Source organism: Solanum stenotomum, chromosome 3 (genome assembly GCF_019186545.1).
Source record: "Solanum stenotomum isolate F172 chromosome 3, ASM1918654v1, whole genome shotgun sequence".
Taxonomy (NCBI): Eukaryota; Viridiplantae; Streptophyta; class Magnoliopsida; order Solanales; family Solanaceae; genus Solanum; species Solanum stenotomum.
The window spans coordinates 12,349,937-12,367,730 of record NC_064284.1 but is presented as its reverse complement, the minus strand read 5'-3'; the positions used below and the strand labels follow the sequence as shown (position 1 = coordinate 12,367,730).

The 17,794-nt window shown below is 35.3% G+C and overlaps 3 protein-coding genes and 1 pseudogene across 3 annotated transcripts; 1 reads left to right on the top strand and 3 right to left on the bottom strand.

The window, feature by feature from the left end:
- Positions 1–217: 217 nt before the first annotated feature.
- On the bottom strand, positions 218–1,704 carry LOC125860627 (uncharacterized; the record flags this gene model as incomplete). The annotated part of the gene is made up of 2 exons (XM_049540623.1): positions 552–1,704; positions 218–279 (listed from the first exon to the last, which is right to left on the bottom strand). Coding segments are annotated over exons 1-2 (1,215 nt in total), but the record flags the coding sequence as incomplete, so codon positions are not given.
- A 1,144-nt stretch (positions 1,705–2,848) lies between these two features.
- LOC125858681 (F-box protein CPR1-like) lies at positions 2,849–7,198 on the bottom strand (annotated as a pseudogene).
- Positions 7,199–9,887: 2,689 nt separating this feature from the next.
- LOC125858680 (putative F-box/kelch-repeat protein At1g20790) lies at positions 9,888–11,311 on the bottom strand. The gene is made up of 2 exons (XM_049538508.1): positions 10,171–11,311; positions 9,888–9,985 (listed from the first exon to the last, which is right to left on the bottom strand). The coding sequence occupies exons 1-2, from the start codon at positions 11,309–11,311 to the stop codon at positions 9,888–9,890; spliced, it is 1,239 nt and encodes a 412-aa protein (XP_049394465.1).
- Positions 11,312–14,471: 3,160 nt separating this feature from the next.
- On the top strand, positions 14,472–17,717 carry LOC125858679 (putative receptor-like protein kinase At3g47110). The gene is made up of 3 exons (XM_049538507.1): positions 14,472–15,243; positions 15,418–17,238; positions 17,335–17,717. Exons 1-3 carry the CDS (start codon positions 14,472–14,474, stop codon positions 17,715–17,717), a joined length of 2,976 nt encoding a protein of 991 aa, XP_049394464.1.
- Positions 17,718–17,794: the final 77 nt, after the last annotated feature.

Here is a 17,794-nt window from a genome sequence, read left to right as displayed (position 1 = left end):
TATAGGAAACGAAGTCTATTACAATATTTAACTATGCCCTCAATCTCGAGCCAGAAATAACAAATTGAAGTCATGTTTGAAGATAGTGAAGGGCAGAAAGCCACATTTATTACAATATTTCTTCTTCTCCTCCTTCTCCTGCCGCTGCTTCTTCTCCTCCTTCTCCTGCCGCTGCATCTCCTCCTCCTTCTTCTTCTCCTCCTCCTACTGCTTCTTGTTCTTCTTCTTCTGATGATGATGATGATTCTCCAGATGAACTTTCTTCTTGGAAGGGAATACCTGGACAAAGTTATATACAAAATTTGAGAAGAATTAGAAATGATTTACACTTGTTTCAAGTTAAAAATCAGACCTACAAATTAGAGAATGCCACCAAAGTCAAACAAAGAAGGCGCGCAAATCGCAATGTCTCTATGAAAATCTCCATTGGCTCAGTTGCATGTTTTAACTTTTAAATATAAATTTGAAAGGAATAGCTAATCCTGACCTTAAGTCTCATTTAGGACATCACAAGAACTACAATACAAAATTCAGTGGAAACAAACTGGTACCTTCGATGATAAATCTTCTGATGTCGTCCAAATTTGCAGCAATATGCGCCTGATCATCAGCCTCTATATTATTGGAGGGTGTGTAATGGGCACCAGCTAACGTTGGATGGAAGCAATACATTGGAAATTTAACTCCGTGCAACACTGCAGCATGTTCGTACACATTGATATTAGTATTATACTCGTATAGATCATAAAACAGTGTCAGGGGACGTTGTACCAGAAAATACACTTGCTTGTTGTCGATCCATACTGGAAAGCCATTAATAGTGCCTTCTGGACCTAAAATAAAGTTGCCCAAATTGTGGGAAACCCTCCAACGTCTGCTTGCACTCCCATAAATAGCAATGACTATGTGCATTCTGAAAATGCATACAAGGGTAAGTAAACCTTGCGCCTTCCCTAGCCATATACTCTGACCACTCAAAATTTTACCATAGCTGAGATCAAAATGATCAAGAAACTCAGGACGGTCAATTAGTATAGCCTCTTCTCTTTTCGTATCAAAAGCTAGAACACTACCGTCCTTTCTGAGGCAATACAGAGAATTGCGCCAATAAACAGCTCGACTACCAACAGGTAAAGATTGGACAGTATTGGTTGTCAGTTGGATTTCTCGCCACAATCCAGGTTGCTCTGATGAAAGTAGGTGAAATTTGTATAACAAGTTGGAATTTTCAACCAGGCTACTGACGGTTACCAATTTGTATTGATCTGACTTCGGGTAATCAACCGCTAGACCTATTTTTTCTAAATCATTTGTAGAAGAGTTTGGGTATGGTATCAATTGGCGCTCTTCAGTCATGGGATTGAAAACACAGTAACGCCTAACTCCTTCAAAGTCAATGAGAATGAGACCATTACATGAGGCCAAAATCTCAATTTCATCGGGTAAAGTAGACACAGATTGAGTGATTGGGTTTAAGGAGATTTTGTCGAATCGTTTTTGTGCTGCTCCATCATATACTGTATAGATGAGTTGGGTAGAAGTGTCTTTATGACGTTGAAACAAAGTTTGGGCAAAGTCAGAATGACAAATCATACCCTTAATATTCTGGGATAGAAGTTTACATTGAACAACACATTTCAAGGGCAAGCGGGAGAAGATTTCCCCAAGGACATCTACCTTAAATTCTATATCATCATTCGCCATTTTCTTCTCCTCAACTATGGAATTTTGTTTAAATAAAGAGTCCTATTTATATCCAACCGTTACTTACTTTAACTAAAGGGTGTGTCTTTTAGACGAAAAGGTGTGAAAGGGTGTGTTGTTTCATTCAATTTGGTTACCAACGATTGTTTTCTAAATCCAACTCCAACGTAACTTTTACCGTGAACGAGAATATCCATCTGCAAAAACTCTCTTCTTCTTGGAACTTGTGTTCCAAAAAGATCGAGTTTAAATTAAAACACAATTAAACAACAGAATTTTTGTTGATTAAATTGATAGGAGAAAATTAGATGAGTGTGGAGCGATTGGATTTGAATCACTTGAAAGGATGGTTAATTTGTTAGAGTTAGAATCAATAATGGAATTTGAATTCCAATTGTATGTATACTAATATTCAAGTATTTACATTCATGAATGAAGCGTATTACAACTTCCTATTCTACTTCTACTTCTTCTTCACCGATCCCAGCAACTGAACAACAAGCCAACCCGATGATTTGTTCCCTGTAGAAGAAATTCGGATATGAAACCCAATGATGACCGGGTGAGGAAGAAAGCTGGATGTTACTGTAAATGAATTTCAGGTTCAAATTATCCTATGATTCTCAGTTCGCAGTTACCTACTAGTAACTTGACATTAGAGTTTTATTGCTTGTTATCAATAGAATCGTATTTTGGAGAGTAGTTAATCTGTGATTAAGAGTTATCTTCGGAGGATAGACCACAGAAATAGTATGTAAAGGCAGGAGAATGTAAGACTGCCCTAATAAGAAACTAGGAAGGTTGATTTCTTGTTATTGACCATTTGCCCAGATATTTGTTCATATGTATCTAATTATTAGTCATCATAGTGATAGAGAGGGGGTTTCCGGAAGAGAAAAGAATAGTATTATCTGCAAAAGTGAGATGAGTGTAATAAGAGGGCTACCTCTATCCATAGATAAGGAATAAAGTTGTCCCGAGGAAATTCATCCATTTATTTAGATAACAGCTTTGCTCCGATATATCAAATAGGGAGGGGGAGACAAGGGGTACCTTGTATAAGAACCCCTTATATCTTTAAAGAATCCATGTCTGACTCCATTAATAATAATGGAATACCAATTATTAGAGATCAATCTAGCAATCATATCAATCCAGAGAGCTCAGAGTGCCTCATATCTAAGCATAGAAAGTCCAAAGCAACTCTGTCAAATGCCTTAGCCATATCTAATTCAAATACCACATAATCTCTGTTCAGGTTGTGAACTAGTTCCTGAGTAAGCGACATTATCAGAAATAGATCTACCTTTGAAAAAACGAAACGAACCCCATTAGGGGAAATAATCTTGTTCATTATCTTGGAGAGCCTATTATTAAGCAATTTAGAAATGATCTGAGAAATAAAGATACTTAACTATGGGCCTAAAATCAGGAGTGCATCTCATTTTCTTTTCTTTCTTATTTTAAATTCAGCCAATTTACAACATCTGTATATGCATCTAGTTATAAGCTGAAAGTTGCGGATTTATATTGAATTGCGATGTCTGCATAAGCACAACGATGGTATGCCTGAAGGTGGATTGAGTAACTGTAATTCTGTGGTTCTTGACCATTACAAAAGTACAGTAAGACTGTAAGTCTCATATTTCTATTTGTAAGAAGATGATTCATCAAACATCTTCCCCTGGCGATGCTAAAATCTTTCATTATATGAATACATCACTTAACAGGTCACCAATAAACAGGTGGACTACCGAAGCATAAAGATGTGAAAGTAGTGGTACTCAGTTGGATTTCCCGCTACAAGCCAGATTGCTCTGATGAAAGTATGTGAAAATTGTAGAACAAGTTGGAATTTTCAACCAGGTTACTGATGGTTACCAACTTGTATTGATCTGAATTCGGATAATCAACAGCTACACCTATTTCTTCTACGTAAGGTGTAGAAACTTTGGGTACGGTATCAATTGGTGCTCTCTAGTCATGGGATTCAAAACACAGTAATGCAAAACTGGTTCAAAGTCAATGAGAATGAGACCATTACATGAGGCCAGAATCTGAACTTCATCGGGTAAAGTCGACACAGAATTATTGACTACTGGATAGGCCATGTCTCTACCTTTCCGTGGTTTATTTAGATGCATCCAATTCTTTAAGTATCAAGAAAATTTGAGTGAAAGATTAGGCAAGATCTTCAAAATCAACAAGGAGAAAAATATAAGCAGAATATTGAGAAAGAAATTGTCATACTTTGAGGAATGATTGACCAAAATCAGTGTTGTCAGGTTGATCAGATTGACAAACATCAATTCTGTTCTGGTTGGTGTTAAATAGCACAAAACTTTATTAGGAGAATCTCTGAAGTGATTCGGCAGATGCTTATGAACAATCAATGAACTAGATATGTTGACCTATAATGAATCAGACCATTAAGAAATCAAGACAACAAATAATATATATTGTTCAAAATAGTTATATCCCACTTAAGAGTATAAGTGCGTATAATCAATAAGTGAATTTGTTTTACATACTCAGTATATTAACACATATTTCTATTTCGACCTATTTGATACATGTATAATGCACCAGCACGTGTTTAGTTCCCCATCTTTTCTCCGTAGGTTCACAGATTCAGAATAGAATTGCTTGGTCTTTTTCCACTTTTATATTCTACTTCTTCACAGGAGGAAATGCATCCAATTTAGAACATATGTATATGCTGCAAGTTGCGGATTTATATTCAATGGCTATATCTGCATAAGCAAAATGGTGAGAAAAACAATGATATCATAGAAAAGTGCAGTAAGAATGTAACTAACATATGGCGATGCTTGATTGACAAAGACATTGTTGATAATCTTCTCTCCCTAGAGTTCAGTGCTTGTTTTCAACTAACATAAATCCAGTCAGTTCTGTTTGGAACAAAATAAAAACAGCAACTATGACAATGCTTGATTGACAAAGCAAATTTTGAAAGGAAGGTTCGACAAATATTTTCCCCAGGTTATGTTAAAATTTCATTTATTGAACTTCATCAATTAAAATGTGCAAAAAAAAAAAGAAAGAAGAAGATTTTATTCAAAATGAATATAGGAAACCATGTCTATTACAATATTTAACAATGCCCTCAATCTCCTTAGTCTCCCAGAAATGACAAATTGAGTCATGCTTGAAGATAGTGAAGGGCAGAACGCCACGTCTATTACAATATTTCTTCTCCTCCTCCTCCTTCTGCTGCTCCTTCTGCTGCTCCTCCTGCTTCTTCTTCTTCTCCTCCTCCTCCTGCTGCTTCTTCTTCTTCTTCTTCTTCTCCTTCTTCTTCTTCTTCTTCTGATGATGATTCTCCTGATGAAGTTTCTTCTCGGAGGGAAATACCTAGACAAAGTTATATACAAAATTTGAGAAGAATTAGAAATGATTTACACTTGTTTCAAGTAAAATATCAGACCTAGCAATTAGAAAATGCCCCTGAAGTCAAACAAAGAAGGCACACGATATCTGACCTTAAGTCTCATTTAGGACAGCTCAAGAACTAAAATACACAAAATTTAACTGAAATTAACTGGTACCTTCGATAATAAATCTTCTGATGTCATTCAACTTTGCAGCTATATATGCCTGATGAGCATTGGTTGTATTATTGTGGGGCGTCCTATGTACACTAGCTAACGTTGGATGGAAGCAATACATGGGATAATTAACTGTCCCCAACATTACAGCATTATTTTCGTTCCTATTGATCTGAGTATTATACTAGTATAGATCATGATATGCCGGGGGATGTTCTACCATAAAAGTCACTTGCTTGCTGTCGATCCACACTGGAAAGCCAATAATAATGCTGTTTGGACGAGAAACAAAGTTGTCCAAAGTGTGGAAAACCCTCCAATGGTTGCTTGAACTGTCATAAGTGCTTATGACTATGTACTTTCTGAAAATGCATACAAGGGTAAGTGAACCTAGCGCCATCCCTAGCCATATATTCCAACCTGATAAGGGCTTATGTTCCTAGATGTTTTGATTATCTCCTCACAAGTGCAGGGATCTGGTCCTCTGCAGAGTATGAATACTCGTCCAGTGTCAAAGTGTTGAACAGTTGTAAAGCTGTCCGCGTCAGAAAGTTGGTGAAGCTGCAGAGTACTTCACCAATCAGAAGCGACAAGGTTGTTTGTACGTTGGATAATAACTCCTCATGGTATATATCAAACAATAAACAACATTATTCATCATTCATTCAAAGAGAGATACTTTCAAGCTTCAAAAACAGCAAGGGACCTGATAGAAGTGCTTCTATTGCTTTCTGTACCAGCTGTAATTTTGTTTGCTTGTAATAGTGCTTATATTGTAGGATTCGTTTCACTTGTGAAAGAAACATTTTAAACTTGTGTGAATCATTGTAAGAACTAGGTTAAGGGTAACTTAGTTTCTTACTCTAAAGTCTATATTAATCAGTTAAGATTAGTATAGTGGGTAGTGTTGTATCTGCTCTGGCTCAGCTAAGTGATAGGAGGTATTGCTTAGTGTAGAGATTAACAGGCTAATCTCATTTTGTAAACTGACTTTTACTTTTACTTGGAGAAGATTAGTGGAAGCAGTTTGAAAAGTCCTGTTGAGAACAGGTCGTGGTTTTACTCCCTTGAGCAAGGAGGTTTTCACGTAAAGTTGATTGTCAATCTTTACTTTCAGTATTTGTTCTTTACTATTTATCACTGTAACTGTGTTGAGGACCTGGTCCCATCTACATAAGTGGACGCATTCATTCCAACACGACTAGTCAAAATCTTACTGTAGCTCTGATCAAAATCATCAATAAACTCAGGACGGTCAATGAGTATAGCCTCTTCTCTCTTTGTATCAAATGCTAGAACACTACCATCATGTCTGAGCCAATACAGAGAATTGCGCCAACAAACAAATGGACTACCGTAGGATAAAGATATGAAAGTATTGGTTCTCAATTGGATTCACGCCACAAGCCAGGTTGCTCCGATGAAAGTACATGAAATTTGTAGAACAAGTTGGAATTTTCAACCAACTTACTGATAGTTACCACTTTGTATTGATCTGAAACCGGGTAATCAACAGCTAAGCCTTTACTTTCAAACATAGTTGCAGACTCTGGATATGGTATCAATTGGTGGTCTTCAGTTACGGGATTGAAAACATAGTAACGGGAAAATTGTTCAAAGCGAAAGAGAATCAGACCATTACACGAAGCAAAAATCTCAACTTCATAGGGTAAAGTCAACACGGATCGAGTGAGAGTGACTGTTGGGTTTACGGAGATTTTGTAGAATGTTTTGTTTGCAATGCCATTAATTGAATAGATGAGTTGTGTAGAAGTTTCTTTATGACTTTGGTACAAAGTTCGGGCAAAATCAGGATGAGAAATCATACGTTTAAGATACTTGGATAGAAGTTTACATTGAACAACAAACTTCAAGGGCAAACTGGGGATAACCTTCCCAAGAAGTATATCATCCTGCAATTCCATATTATATAGTTATTTTCCTTTGTTCTCTTATCGTTTGTTATGTTGGAATTTTGCTTAAATAAAGAGTTCTATTTAAAGGAAGAGGTGTCTTTTTAAATGAAAGGATGTGTCCTTTTGGAAACCACCCGTTTTATTTGAATCCAACCGCTACATTAATGTTAATTTTTACTGAGAATATATTTATTCTGTTTAAATAATAATTATTTTTTTAAAAAAAATGAAACAATGTGTCTTTTCATTCTTTGATTATCACTTATTTTATTTAGACGCATCGCACCGTGATATATGGAAGAAGGTGAAAAGATTTTTCCATTGTTTGAGAACTTACCATAATTTTCCATTAATGTGCATTTGAAGAGATTCAGCATTATTATTATTGTCATAATAATTAACGGTTAGTATACTCTCTGTCTCTCCATCTAACTTTACTTGTCCAAGTTGATTTAGAACACGTTTTAAAAAATAATTATAATAGAAAGATAATTTTAGTGTATATTATAAGTCATCTAAATATTAAAAAATGAATAGTACTTAATAGCAAGGATAAAATAAACACAAAATGATAAATTATTACTTTCCAAACTAGACAAGTAAAGTTGACAATTATTTTTAGTATACTTGACAAGTAAAGATGGACGGATGAAGTAATTAATACGAAATGTTTTTTCGTTTTATTATTATTAATTAGAATGCCAGTTTTATATTTGTATACAAAAAATAATTATCTAGTAGGAGTAGTAGTATTTGATCGAAGGGCAAAGCTATCACTTTAATTAATTTCTACGAATAATAAAGTGTAGCACCTAACAATCTAAGGTTGAAAAGATTATTTGAATGGAAATATAATTTAGGCACGATAAAAAAGATATATCCAATGATTACAGTAAATATTGTCATTTATTTTGATGGATTGTATATCATTCATGATCCTTGTTCATAACGGTAAAGATTTTCATTTAGTTTGATTGATTGTATTGAATTCTTTCATGATCCTTATTCCTATTTGTAAGATTGTCATTTATTTTAATTGATTGTATTTTTTTTCCTCATCCTTATCCATCCAACCTCTTGTATAAATATCCTATTCGTTATTAATAAAATCATCTCTTCTCTCTTCTGTGAACTACTTTATATAGTTATAGAGATCATCGATTCCACTTGCTCTTGAAGTTGCATTTCAATGTAAAGTTCTAAGCAAGAATTTTAAAGGTAAAATTTCTAATCCTAAACTTTCCCATATTTTGTTGTCGACAAATAAATTTGGTGCTATAGGTTTAACTGTTGATTACCTGAATTCAAATCAATACAAATCGTTACCATCAATATGTTGGCTGAAAATTCCAACCTGTTCTGCAAATTTAACATATACTTTCATTAGAGCCATCTTAGTTATGACATGAAATCCAACTGAGAGGCGATACTTTCAGCTCTTTGGTCTTTGGTTGCCCACCTGTTTATTGGTGCAATTATCTGTATTTTGTCTCATAAATGACAGTAGTGTTCTAGTTTTTAATACAAAGAGAGTAGATGATATACTAATTAATTGACTGTTTTGAGTTTATCGATCATTGTGTTTGCTTCCATGGTAAAATGTTGAATGCTCGATATATGGATATAGTACTGATGGCACACCATGATCAATAAACTCGGGACGTTCAATTAATATAGTCTCTTCTTTCTTTGTATGAAAAGCTAGAACACTACCGTCACTTTTTGAGTGTTTACAGAAGCATAAATTAGAGCTGAAAGTATTGGTTCTCAGTTGGATTTCACGCCATAAAAGGTGAAGCGAAGGATCATGATCATCAGTAGAGGATCAAGATGTTGCTGGAAATATTGACGCTATGCTGTTTGGACCTGATATTGGATATATATATATACGGTACACCGGCAACAATGAGGTATGTGATCATGAACAAGCTGATAAGATTGAGGATACAACAACTTTCAATGGGGAATATGATTTGAGAGGATGTAACCAGCAGAATGAATTGGACAGTACTTATGATTATTGGTGGCATCAGTTATCACTTGATCTACTAGATATATAGTAGTATGCATCAAAATATTTGATGCGTTAATTATTCCTAATTCTTTCGCTAAATGATTGTTGTTTAGTTTTTTTAATTCTCAATATATATAAGTGGATGCAGAAACTCTTTGCTAGTATATTATTTGTGTATGTTTCAGCTGAATATAGCCATTCAATGTGTACTGCTGGTGAAAGGAAACAAATATTGATATTATTTTATTATCTTAATGTTTCATCGTTTCACTTAAGAGGATCTGAGTTTTCCTTTTGATTACACATTGCAATGGCATGTAGCTTTCTACATAATGCATCATCCACGTATTATATTCCCAGACAAATATAGCTATAACATTTACGAGAAGTATCGTCTTTAGCTTGTTGACATTTTCCAAAATAAAACAAAAACAACACATATTAAGATGCTTGATTGACCAAGCAAATGTTGAATGGAAGATTCGCCAAACATCTTCCCCTGATGATGCTAAAATCTGGAATTCTTCACTTGAAATGTGCAATAAAAGAAGAAGTTTTAATTCAAAATGCATATAGGAAACCACGTCTATTACAATATTACCAATGCCCTCAATCTCCTTAGTCTCCCAGAAATAACAAATTGAGTCATGTTTGAAGATAGTGAAGGGCAGAAAGCCACGTTTATTACAATATTTCTTCTCCTCCTCCTCCCGCTTCTTCTTCTTCTGATGATGATGATGATGATGATGATGATGATGAAGTTTCTTCAGGGATAGAAATACCTGGACAAAGTTACACAAAAAAAAATTGGGAAGAATTTGAAATGATCTAGACTTGTTTCAAGTAAAAAACCAGACCTAGAATTTAGAAAACGTCAAACAAAGAAGGCACACAATATCTGGCCTTAAGTCTCATTTAGGTCATCACAAGAACTAAAATACAAAATTGAACTGAAACTAGCTGGTACCTTCGATGATAAATCTTCTGATGTTGTCCAAATTTGTAGCAATATGCGTCTGATCATCAGCCTCTATATTATTGGAGGGTGTGTAATGGGCACCAGCTAATGTTGGATGGAAGCAATACATGGGATAACTAACTGACCCCAACACCACAGCATTATTTTCGTATCTATTGATCTGAGTATTATACTCATATAGATCATTATGTATCAAATGTCTTACCATAAAAGACACTTGCCTGCTGTCGATCCACACTGGAAAGCCAATAATAATACCGTCTGGACGAGAAACAAAGCTTTCCAAAGTGTTAGAAACCCTCCAACGGCTGCTTGCACTGCCATAAGTGCTTATGACTATGTACTTCCTGAAAATGCATACAAGGGTAAGAAAACCTCGCGCCATCCCTAGCCATTTATCCTGACCAACCAACATTTTACCGTAGCTTTGATCAAAATGATCAATAAACTCAGGACGGTCAATGAGTATAGCTTCTTCTCTCTTTGTATCAAATGCTAGAACACTACCATCATCTCTGAGCCAATACAGAGAATCGCACCAATAAACAGATGGAACACCGTAGGATAAAGAAATAAAAGTATTGGTTCTCAGTTGGATTTCACGCCACAGGCCAGGTCTCTCTGATGAAAGTACATGAAATTTGTAGTACAAGTTAGAATTTTGAACCAACTTACTGATGATTACCACTTTGTATTGATCTGAAGCCGGGTAATCAACAGCAAAGCCTTTACTTTCATACATATATGCAGACTCTAGATCTGGGTATGGCATCAATTGGTGCTCTCCAGTTACGGGATTAAAAACACAAAAACGCATAGGTCGTTCAAAGTCAAAGAGAATCAGACCATTACACGAAGCCATAATCTCAATTTCATAGGGTAACACAGATTGAGTGAGAGTGATTGTTGGGTTTATGGAGAATTTGTAGAATGGTCTGTTGCCTAACCCATTTATTGAATAAATGAGCTGTGTACAAGTTTCTTTATGATGTTGGTACAAAGTTCGGGCAAAATCAGGATGAGAAATCATAATTTTAACATCCTTCGATAGAAGTTTACATTGAACAACAAACTTCAAAGGCAAACTGGGGATAATCTTCCCAAGAAGTATATCATCATTCAATTCCATAATATATCAATATTGGAATTTTGTTTAAATAAAGAGTTGGAAGAGTGTTTTATAAATGAAACGATGTGTCATTTCTGGTAATCACCCGTTTTATTTGAATCCAACAGCTACTTAACGTTAACTTATTTCTTAGTAACCATCCGTTTTATTTGAATCCAACAGCTACTTAACGTTAACTTTTACTGAGAATATATTTCTTAGTAACCACCCGTTTTATTTGGATCCAACGGCTACTTAACATTAACTTTTACTAAGAATATATTTCTAAGTAATCATCCGTTTTATTTGAATCCAAAGGCTACTTAGGGTGTGTTTGGTATGAAGGAAAATGTTTTCCATGGAAAATGTTTTCCTAGAAAATGTTTTCCAGGAAAACAAGTTGATTTTTGACTTATTTTCTCATGTTTGGTTGGTGAGTAGAAAATATTTTCCGGAAAAGATTTTTAGTGTTTGATTTATGAATGAAAAATATTTTTGAGAAATATCTTTTATTTTTCCTAGAGTAGAAAATAATTTTTGAAATTGAAAATANTTTTATTTGAATCCAAAGGCTACTTAATGTTAACTTTTACTAAGAATATATTTCTTTTGTTTAAATGATAATTATTTTAAATGAAAAAGGGTTTTTTTTTAAAAAAAAATGAAACGAATGCATTTTTTCATTCTTTGGTTACCACTAATTTTATTTAGATGCATCGCACTGTGATATATGGAAGAAGGTGAAAAGATTTTTCCATTGTTTGATAACTTACAATAATTTTCCATTAATGTGCATTTGAAGAGATTCAGCATTATTATTAGCATAATAATTAACGGTTACTATACTCCTTCCGTCCAACTTTACTTGTCCAAATCAACTTAGAACACCTTTAAAAATAATAATAATAATAATAATAATAATAATAATAATAATAGAAGGATAGTTTTAGTATAGATATACCATCCCTATAAACTACAAGTCATCTAAATATTGAAAATGAATAGTGTTTGATAGCAAGGATAAAATAAACACAAAATGATAAATTATTAATTTTCAAACTAGATAGGTAAAGTTGACAACTACTTTTAGTATACTGGACAAGTAAAGATGAGCGGATGAAGTAATTAAAATGAAATGTTTTTACTCTTTATTATTAGTTAGAATGCCAGTTTTATATTTTTATACAAATAATAATTATGTAGTAGGAGTAGTAGTATTTGATCGAAGGGCAAATCTATCGCGTTAATTAATTTCGACGAATAATAAAGTGTAGCACCTAACGATCTAAGGTTGAAAAGATTATTTTCTAACAAAATAATTAAGGGGCCATAAAAAAGATACATCTATTTTGATTGATGGTATATCTTTCCTGATCCATATTCTTAACAGTAAAGATTGTCATTTATTTTGATTGATTGTATTGAATTCTTTCAAGATTTTTATTCATAATTGTAAAGACTGTCATTTATTTTAATTAATTGTTTTGATTTCTTTTCTGATCCTTATGGATCCATCCTTTTGTACAAATACCTTATTCGTTATTAATAAAATCATCTATGCTCTCTTCTGTGAATTACTTTATATAGTTATAGAGATCGTCTCCCACTTGCTCTTGAAGTTGCATTTCAATGTAAAGTTCTAAGCAAGTGTTTTAAAGGTAGAATTGATAATCCTAAACTTTCCCATATTTTAGTATCGACAAATAAATTTGGTGCTGTAGGTTTAATTGTTGATTACCTGAATTCAAATCAATAGAAATTGTTACCATCAATATGTTGGCTGAAAATTTCAACTTGTTCTACAAATTTAACATACTTTCATTGGAGCCATCTGAGTTATGGCATGAAATCCAACTGAGAGGCGATACTTTCAGCTCTTTGGTCTTTAGTAGCCCACCTGTTTATTGGTGCAATTTTCTGTATAAGTGACAGTAGTTTTCTAGCTTTTCATACAAAGAAAGAAGAGGCTATACTAATTAATTGACTGTTCTGAGTTTATATCATTGTGTTTGATTACATTGTAAAATTTTGCATGGTTGTGATGGCACACCACGATCAATAAACTCATGACGTTTAATTAGTACAGTCTCTTTTTTCTTTGTATGAAAAGCAAGAACACTACCGTCACTTCTGATAGTTTACAGAAGGATATAGTAGAACTGAAAGTATTGGTTCTCAGTTGGATTTCACGCCATAAAAAGATGAAGCTAAGGATCATGATCATGCAGTAGAGGATCAAGATGTTGCTGAAAATTATTGGCGCTATGTTGCTTGAACCTGATATCGAGGAATATGATTTGAGAGGATGTAACCAGCAGAATGAATTGATGATTGGTGGCATCAGTTATCACTTGAGATATCGTATGCATCAAAATATTTAATGCTTAATTAGCCCTAATTCTTTCGTTGGACGATTGTTGTTTAGTTTTCTTAATTCCCAAAATATATAAGTGGGTGCAGAAACTCTTAGCTAGTGTATTATCTTTGTATGTTGCAGCTCAATATAGCCTGCTTGAATGAAAAAGATGCACATACTTTGTCCTCTTTTTTGTAGAACAAGTAGCTAGTATCAATATGAGCCATTCAATGTATACTCCGAGTCAATGTCTGTGCTTAGAATTGAGGAGTGGCAAGTGCCTAATCTTCAAGAAAATATTAGAATATAACTACGATTATATCTGTTCCAACAAGGGCTGCATCAAATATATGACAGGGGTGATAGATATAGCACCTAGGCTAACTCAACCTCAAAAGCTAGCTTGTAAGGGTAACATTTCCCAAGTCCATATAAGGAGACCAAGGATCCATCCCCACCGATGTGAGAAAGGAAGACCAAGCAAGGGGTATTTTATTTGGAATGAGAAATATAGCAACTCCAGTATATCCTATTCTGAATCAGTGAACTTACAGAGAAAAGATGGGGAGTTGACTCAAATAGAACAGTTCTACTGTTCGTCAGCCCAACTCTTGATTAAGTAAAAGATTAGTTGATATGTCCTTACCTTGCACCAGAAGGTTGTGACTTTTTCAAGAGCTGAATAATTCTTAATGCATATTATAAAGAAAAGATTAGGTGGATCAAGCACCAAATTCGTTGTTCTTATGTCATGTATGTATTGGTGCTCTAAGCTGTGATGGTGATGGCTTAAAATTTACAAAAAAAAAAAAAAAAGAAAAAACTATGCACTCCAATACCAAAACAACATTTACGAGAGGTATCGTCTTTTGCTTCTTGACATTTTCCAAAATGGAAGTTTTCACAACGAGTTTTAATTTCCACACCTTTCTGGCTATCTGTGCTGCGTTTCTTGTGTTTCTATTCTCATTTTCTCTCCAACATGCTGCATCAGCTGCTTTTCTTGGCAATGAAACTGATAAACTTGCCTTGCTTGCATTCAAGACCCAAATAACCGAGGATCCATCAAGAGTTTTTGTCTCTTGGAATGATTCTGTTCATTTCTGTCAGTGGACTGGAGTAAAATGTGGCCTGAGACACGTAAGAGTCATCCATTTGAATCTCAAAGGGCTGAGGCTGGCAGGTACAATCTCAGATCATCTTGGAAATCTCTCTTTTCTCAATTCTCTTGACCTTGCAGAAAATGCCTTCCATGAAAAAATTCCTCAACAACTCAGCAGGCTGCCAAGGCTTCAATACTTGAATTTGAGTTTTAACTATCTAACAGGAGAAATTCCAGTTAATCTATCACATTGTGTTAAACTCAAGAGCCTTGTCCTGGACCACAACACTCTAGTGGGAAAGATTCCTTACCAAGTTGGATCTTTAACGAAGTTAGTGAAATTGTATCTCGAAAATAACAACCTGACAGGAAACATTCCAGGTTCTATTGGAAATCTTACATCTTTAGAGGAGCTGTATTTATCGTACAACAATCTAGAGGGAGAAGTGCCAGCTTCTTTAGCTCGATTGACCAAGTTGAGGCTTCTTAGACTGTTTGTAAATAGCTTATCCGGGGAGTTCCCTCCTCCGTTGTACAATTTGTCATCCCTGGAACTAATATCACTTTCCCTAAACAACTTTTCTGGTAATCTCAGATCCGATTTTGGCAACTGCTTCCCTAAACTCCAAATACTTTTCTTGGCGAAATGTCAATTCATTGGTCCCATACCATCCTCTTTGGCCAATGCTTCAAAGTTGCGAGAGCTTGATTTTCCTTTAAACAATTTCACTGGAAATATACCAAAGGGTTTTGGTAACTTGCGGAATTTGTTGTGGCTCAATGTTTGGAGTAACCATCTTGGATACGGTAAGCATGATGACCTGGACTTTGTAAATTCTCTTACCAACTGCAGCAGCCTACAAATGCTCCATTTTGGAGGCAATCAGTTTGGAGGTACATTGCCCCATTCAGTAGGCAACCTTTCTAGTCAGTTGCAACGCCTACTCTTCTTCGAAAATAGAATTGGTGGAAACATACCAAGAGAGATCTCAAACCTGGTGAATTTGAATCTACTCGACATTGGTTCCAACAATTTTATAGGTAGTATTCCAGATTCTATTGGAAGACTTACAAACTTGGGAGCTCTCAACTTGGTTAACAATCTCTTGACAGGGGTCATCCCTTTTTCAATAGGAAACCTCACTGGACTCGTCTATCTTTCCTTGGGACTTAACAGGTTAGAGGGTAACATACCTTCAACATTGGGAAACTGTAACCAACTGCTAAAATTGGGATTTTCTGAAAACAACCTGACAGGAACTATACCACAACAACTTTTTGGTCTCTCATCCCTCACAGATATTTATGCATCTTATAACTCTTTGACTGGTCCATTACCGGTGGATATTGGTAACTGGAATCATCTTACTTATCTTGATTTTTCTTACAACAATCTTTCGGGTATGATTCCACTAACTCTTGGAAAATGCTTGACCTTGGGGGAGATCTATATGAAGGGAAACTCCCTCCAAGGAACCATTCCCAATTTAGAAGATTTGCCGGATCTCCAATCCTTGGATCTTTCCCTAAACAACCTATCAGGGCCAATCCCTCACTTCATTGCAAATCTTACTTCCCTACACTACTTGAACTTATCTTTTAACAATCTAGAGGGTGAGGTTCCTGTCACCGGAATATTTTCTAATTTGAGTGCAGATGTATTAAACGGAAACTCCAAGCTTTGTGGTGGGATTCAAGAGCTTTATTTACAACCTTGTATTTATCAAAAGACACGGAAGAAACATGTGCTTGCCCTCAAGTTTATTTTGATAATTGTTTTTGCTGCTTCATTTTCAATCCTGGCCTTGTTAGTAGTTTTCCTTTGTTGGAGAAGAAATTTGAACAATCAACCAGCACCAGAAGATAGGTCTAAATCTGCGCATTTCTACCCCAATATTTCGTATGAAGAGCTCCGCACTGCAACAGGTGGATTTTCTTCTGAAAATCTTATTGGCTCTGGCAGTTTTGGAACTGTTTATAAGGGAACTTTTCCCTCCGATGGAACGGTCGTTGCTGTGAAGGTACTCAAACTCCAGCATGAAGGTGCTTCAAAAAGCTTCTTAGCAGAATGCCAAGCATTGAGAAACATAAGGCACCGGAACCTTGTCAAGGTCATCAGTGTATGCTCAAGTTCTGATTTCAAGGGAAATGATTTTAAAGCTTTAGTCTTTCAGTTCATGCCAAAAGGGAACTTGGACGAATGGCTACATCCAGAAAAGGAGATGCATGAGAAGAGTAGCTTGACCACACTTCAGAGAATGAATATCATAGTAGATGTGGCCTCTGCACTTCATTATCTTCACCATGAGTGCCAAACACCCATGATTCACTGTGATATAAAACCACAAAACATTCTTCTTAATGAAGATCTCACCGCTCATTTGGGTGATTTTGGTTTGGTGAGACTCGTTCCTGAATTCAGTAATGAATCGGATTTACATCAGTTTAGCTCACTTGGAGTTCTGGGAACCATTGGCTATGCAGCTCCAGGTAATTTTTATACGTAAACAAAAACTATGAATATACCATATGGTTTCTCGTAACAATAGTGGTTTATTTATAAGCTGATCAATTTGCTTGTTGCAGAATACGGCATGGGTAGTAAGGTCTCCGTTGTAGGAGATATGTACAGTTTTGGGATCCTAATATTGGAGATATTCACTGGAAGAAGACCCACGGACTCTTTGTTCCAAGCAAGCTCTACCCTCCACCACTTTGTAGAAACAGCATTGCCAGAGAAAGTTATGGAGATTCTAGACAAAACAGCTTTTCATGGTGAGATGAGTAAAGAAACCTGTGGCGAAGAATACTGGGGCTGTATCAAGAAAGAACAGATGGAATGCTTGGTTGGCATACTTGAGATCGGTGTTGCATGTTCAGCTGAATCCCCAAGAGACAGATTGACCATGACACAAGTTTACAGAAAGTTGACACTAATAAGAGAAAAATTCCTACAAAGGGGAGATTGAGGCCACAGGCTACAAGTGAAAGCATTGGATTTAATCTAAAATGGTTTAAATTCTGTCTACTTGGTAAGAATGCTTAC